This window comes from Poecilia formosa, unplaced genomic scaffold, assembly GCF_000485575.1.
Source record: "Poecilia formosa unplaced genomic scaffold, Poecilia_formosa-5.1.2 Scaffold122, whole genome shotgun sequence".
Taxonomy (NCBI): Eukaryota; Metazoa; Chordata; class Actinopteri; order Cyprinodontiformes; family Poeciliidae; genus Poecilia; species Poecilia formosa.
The window spans coordinates 402,193-407,861 of record NW_006800061.1 but is presented as its reverse complement, the minus strand read 5'-3'; the positions used below and the strand labels follow the sequence as shown (position 1 = coordinate 407,861).

The 5,669-nt window shown below is 45.7% G+C and overlaps 1 protein-coding gene across 1 annotated transcript; it reads right to left on the bottom strand.

Annotated features, from left to right (window-relative positions):
- Positions 1 to 281: 281 nt before the first annotated feature.
- pou3f2a (POU class 3 homeobox 2a) lies at positions 282 to 4,405 on the bottom strand. Its single transcript, XM_016675797.1, has one exon. The coding sequence runs from the start codon at positions 1,755 to 1,757 to the stop codon at positions 582 to 584; it is 1,176 nt and encodes a 391-aa protein (XP_016531283.1). The 5' UTR covers positions 1,758 to 4,405; the 3' UTR covers positions 282 to 581.
- Positions 4,406 to 5,669: the final 1,264 nt, after the last annotated feature.

The window sequence follows — 5,669 nt, the reverse complement described above, 5'->3', positions numbered from 1 at the left end:
AAAATAAAATAATAATAATAATAATAATAATAATAATAATAATAATAATAATAATAATAATAATAGGTTGGCTGGTATTGTGGGCTACAGCATTTGTCTGCCATTTCAGCCCTGTCTTTTACCACAAGCTGCAGGATCCCTGTCGCTTTTGTTATGATGGAAAGATGGCGTTTATTTACCCACACCGACTGCAGCCTGCTCCTATAGTTTTCCTCCTTCCTGCCTTTCTTTAAAAGACGGATGCAGAAAATGTCGATGCTTCCCCCCTCCGCTCCCCCACCTTTTTTTTTTTTGTCTTCCTCTCTTCTTCCCTATTTTGGTTAGCACACACCAGCTCAATGTGCCTGGCATGAAGCCATTCTACACATCTCTGCTCTGAGTGTTTTTAGCACCGGGGTGCCACTCTGCATCCCTGCGTCCGTCCAACACTTAAAACTGGCTGAGGTCCAGTTCCAGCATTGAGAAATTTAACAAATAAGAAGCTTCCTCCTGCAGAGGTTCGTGTTTTCTCCCCAAAAATAATAATAATAGTAAGGGGGGCGGGGGGGGTGAAAGAAGAAGAAGAAAATACTGGACAGGGGTCACTGCACAGGAGTCTGTCCTCCGTGGTGAGGAGGGGTGTCCCCGTACATGTCCTCCCCTCCTGATATCTGTCCCCCAGCGGGGGTCATCCTCTTCTCCTTCTGCCGCCGGTTACAGAACCAGACCCTCACCACCTCCTTCTCCAGCTGCAGGCTGTCCGCCAGGGAGTTGATCTCCGCCGCTCCCGGCTTGGGGCATTTCAGAAAATGGCTCTCCAGAGCGCCCTTGACGCCCACCTCGATGGAGGTCCGCTTTTTCCTTTTCCTCCCCTGCGCCGCGATCTTATCTAGGCTGGTGGGACTCCCCGACGTGGAGTCCGCCTCCTCCAGCCACTTGTTCAGCAGCGGCTTGAGTTTGCACATGTTCTTGAAGCTGAGCTGCAGCGCCTCGAACCTGCAGATGGTGGTCTGAGAGAACACGTTCCCGTAGAGCGTCCCCAGGGCCAGCCCCACGTCCGCCTGCGTGAAGCCCAGCTTGATCCGCCGCTGCTTGAACTGCTTAGCGAACTGCTCCAGCTCATCCGAGGTCGGCGTGTCCTCGTCCGACTGGTCCTGGTGGCCCCCGTGCTGCTGGTGCTGGTGGTGGTGGGCCCCGGGGCCGCCCCCGTGCTCACTGAGGTGCGGGCTGTGGCTGTGGTGGTCCTCGTCCCGCAGAGGGTGGTGGTGCATCCCCCCCTGCTCACCCCCTGGCATCAGAGCGAAGCCGGACTGGGAGTACACCAGACTCTGTCCCTCAGATGTCGCCATGCCGGTGATGTGCGTCGTGGCCGTGCTGGTTCGCCATGCTCTGGCGTCGTGATGCGCCTGCTGGTGCGCTAGGTGAGGGTGTCGCTGTTGCTGCTGCTGCTGCTGCTGCTGCTGCAGGCTGCTGGAGTTCTGCAGCTCCTCTCGGTCACTGTCATGCAGTATGGGCTTCACGTCCTGCTCTCGGAGGGGACTGGACGGCCACGGCGCCCCGCTGTCACCGTGAGAGAGCGCCGTTATCCACTGGTGCGCGTGGCTGAGCGGATGCCCACCGCCCGGTAGCGTGCCGTAGTCGTTCTGGAGCAGGGTGTGCGCGTCCCTGTACGCTGCCGCCTGCTGCATGCTCCCGGACTCCGAGTGCGGCGGCGGCGGCGGCGGCGCGCTGCTGGGGGTGCTGAGGACGCTGTAGTGGTTGGACGCTGCGGTCGCCATAAACTCTCTCGGAGCCAGAGTGATAGCCGGAGTTAAAGAGGGAGGCTGCCTCTGACAGGAACTCTCTTTGCGCCACGGGGCAGCTATAGGCGTCTCTCTCCAGCATCTCCCGGGCGCTGTGCCAAGGGGACGCAGAGGCGCGCACCTGTGGTCCGCCTCGCTCCGCTCTTTATTGGCCGAGAACGCCTGACAGATGTGGTTACCCCTGACAGCACCCCGCTCATTGGTCACGGGAGATTGTGCTGAAACCCCAATCAGTCTGGCCAACAATGCGAGCAGTCCTGCAGCATGTTGGTGAACAAAGTGGAAGGAGAGATGTGGCAGCTGAGTTCAAACACGGAAAATACAGAACATGTTCAGACTTAAGAGAGAAAAAAAAAAAAACGAAAAAAAAAAAAACTACCCTAAAACGTCTTGTCACAGTTAATGTCTCTTGATCTGGGTTAGTGGGTCACGTTTATTGGTTTCATGCGTAAAAATGACGCGTAAAAGTTGTAAACCTTCCAGTTATGCACTTTTGTGTTCAAAACCAAAACAGGAAGGGAGTGGAAACCAAAATTCTTCTTAGATGTATTGCAGAGATCATTTGGAGGAACTCCCAGCTGCCTCTCTGCCCTCAGGACGCCGTCCAAGGAGAGCGAGAGAGAGAGAGAGATTGTGTGTGTGAGGGACCGCGTGCTTCCAGCTTCTGCCCCGTTGCCATGGCGAACGCGGTGAATGGAACAACGACGCCCACGTCACAGCTGCAATTCGCAGCTTCTTTTGCGCCCTTCGCCCGGCCCGTCGGGGACAAATAATCCAGGGGAGGGGGCGAGCAGAGAGGGCAGCTGAGGGGCCAAACAGAGAGGAGGCTGCAAGAATGGATCCCTCAGTGCGCCGTGCCCCCTTCCACCTGCTTGTTGGGTAAACTTTGGAGATGGATGCGCCCACAGTAGCACAAGGAGAAGGGAGGGGAAAGGGGGGGAGTTGCTCTCCTCCCAAAAAACTCTGAGCAGCAAAGAGGGGCCTGAATTGTTAAGACCGAGCAAATGAACTAAATACCCCAGATCTTTTTGAAATTAGTGAAGCATGTGTTCCGGGAAACTGATTTATTCTGCATGTTCTTAGTTTAGTATAAGAATTAATTTGTAGAAGTAGCATTCTGTGCTGCACTGTCGATTTTAGAAGGGGAAAAAAACAACAACTTAATTTTACACAAAAATGGACTTTTCTACTTCCCTCATTTATCATAATGCAATGCTTTCCTTAAAGTTGGAGTGACATATTTTTAACCTCTTCTCATCAAATGACGGTGGTGATGTGATGTATTCTTGTCAGACAAAGAGTCAGTTTAATCACATTTTTCTTTCAAACATAGTGAAAATGTAACCATAATAAAAAAAATAAAAAAATAAAAAATAAACAAAGATTGGGGACAAAATTCTTCCAGATCAGCAATGCCAGGTTTGCGAGTAAATCTGACAAATCACTATGCAAAGTAGAACACAAACTTAACATCCCTACTGTGAAACATGGTGGTGGCACCGTTGTGTTGGGGGAATACTTTTCTTCAGAAGGAGCAGAAACCGGCTAGATTTGATGGAAAGATGGCGCCACAAAATCTGTGAAAGCCTTCAGATTGGTGCAAAATAAAACTTTTTCAAACAACAGCGTGTCCCACCTGAGTCTCCGTAGCTCTCCAGCCTTGATTTTATTAAAGGGTAGCTGGACTGAATAAAGTTGCACTGTACAACTTGCAGATTTTTATTTTTTAAAATAATTCGAAAACCATTTGTCCTTTTCGTTCCACTTCGCAGTAATGCACTCATTTCTGTTGGCTTATCACATGAAGTAAAATACATTGAAATTTGAGATGACAGAATGTATATCAGTTTAAGCTACGTGAATATTTTTACAAGGTATGCTGTATGTTCCAGGCAAGATCTTAGATCCAGAGCATTTCCTGTTCGCAAGACAGCATTTGGCAACACAGGCCTCGGTTGGTCAGAGCAGCCATATAAATGTTGAAGAAATGCTATTGTAGCCTTTCTTGTTGAATTTTAGTGTGGCAAGACATTTGTTTGAGTTTGAATCCTGACCTGAGGTCTTCCTGCAGGGCATTTCCATATTCTTATTGCATTGCATCTCTTCAGCTCCCTCCTATCGTCCAAAAACACAATTGTTCCCTCTGGTCCCTCCAAATGGCTCTGGACTGGAAATCTGTCCAGGCTGTGACTCGCGATTATAGATGATGGAAGGATAGATGTAAACAATTGAACACAAACAACAAGATTCACCTCAGTGTATGTCCAATCCGGTCGATGAGGAGAATTGTGGCACATTACTTCTAGTTTTTGAAACTCATTCATGGAGTTTCCTGTTAAATAAGAGCAACACATTGTTATACCAGCCATGTGTAATGAGTGTGTTTCAGATTTTAAATGATCTATCTTAAAAGAAGAAGAAGAAGAAAAAAAAAACACTCCACCAAGCTGCAGCAGAAGTATTGAAAATGATTGAAAGATTGAAATATCTCCAGTCTGCCAAGAGCAAGTAGCCATTAAGTTACAGTTTGGGGTATTCTACAGTTTATAATTTGTCCAAAGCTTTGATAAATAATATGTACTGATAAACAGCTGAAGCCAATGACACGTTCTATATTAAAATAATCTTGAATCATGTCTTCTTCATTTGATTTATTCCCCCATATTCACTATTAATAACATCAATATGTACACAATGTTGTACATTTTGAAGAATTCAAAAGGTTCACATTCTCTCTTCTACATATATGGAGCTTACATCATTCTATATTAATTCAGCTAAAGATGTTTCTGCTGGACATTTCATTATTACTGGCAGGTTTGATTTTGCTGCATCCCGTCTGTAAAATTAGTTGAGTGATATTAAAAAAAATTACAAAAAATAAAAAAATAAAAATCTTATTCTGCTGAGTCTCCCTGATATCCACCCATAGCCCCCAGGGTGTGTCTAGACCTACTTGCAACTACTTTTAGGGATATGTGATTTTATTGGCTCAATGTGGGGCAAAGACAGCAAAAAAAAAAAAAAAAAAAAAAAACTTCAAGAGCCCAACAGATACACATCTGCAGTCAGATTATTGGGAAAAATAGCACATTGTGAGAGAACACTATAACCCTTTACATTTGTGTCACATTGCAACAACAAATTTCACTGCATGTTATTAGAATTTTATATGATGGACCTACACAATGGATAGTGCAATTGTGAAACTGAAGGAAAATGATAAGTGTCCTTTTAAATTAACTCAAGAAATACAATCTAGAGTCTTTGACGCATTTTTGCTCATACCCCTTTTACTCTGATACCCCTGGTTAAAATCCATTGCAAGAATTTGCTTTCAAAGGTCATCAAGGAAGTACAAGGCAGTGTATTTACAATTTCATCAGTATGAATACAGCTGTTTATGAAGGTCTCAGATGTGACATAAAGAACCTAAACTTTTAGTAAAGATAGAGCATTAATCTTCTTAATTAAATATCAATCTGTACATCCTACTGCCTTTGTTATTAGTGTGTAATTCTCAGGAGGAGTTGCAGAGATCCAAAACTCAGGTGGAGAATTTGTCGACATGACAACTCTTAGTCATGTTCTTCCACAAATTTAACCTTTTGGACAATTTAGTGGAATAAGGTGCAAAATGTAGCCATTTGACCTTCTTAAAATGCATGTCAAACATTATGCATTTTAAAAAATTAACACTCCCCATCATCTTGAAGACAGCATTATAATGATTAAGCACAGTGGTGGCAGATTTATGCTGGAGCTAACAGATGGATGGAGCAAAATACAATTGAAAACCTGATATTGAGCACAATAAACTGAAGCAAGAAGTTCACATTCCAGCTGGAGAGTCAGGAAAACAGTCAGATCCTCAACAGAATGGTTTGG

Bases quoted from the DNA above. Each gene is read 5' to 3' on its own strand.
- pou3f2a (XM_016675797.1), bottom strand. From the start codon at position 1,757: ATGGCGACCGCAGCGTCCAACCACTACAGCGTCCTCAGCACCCCCAGC.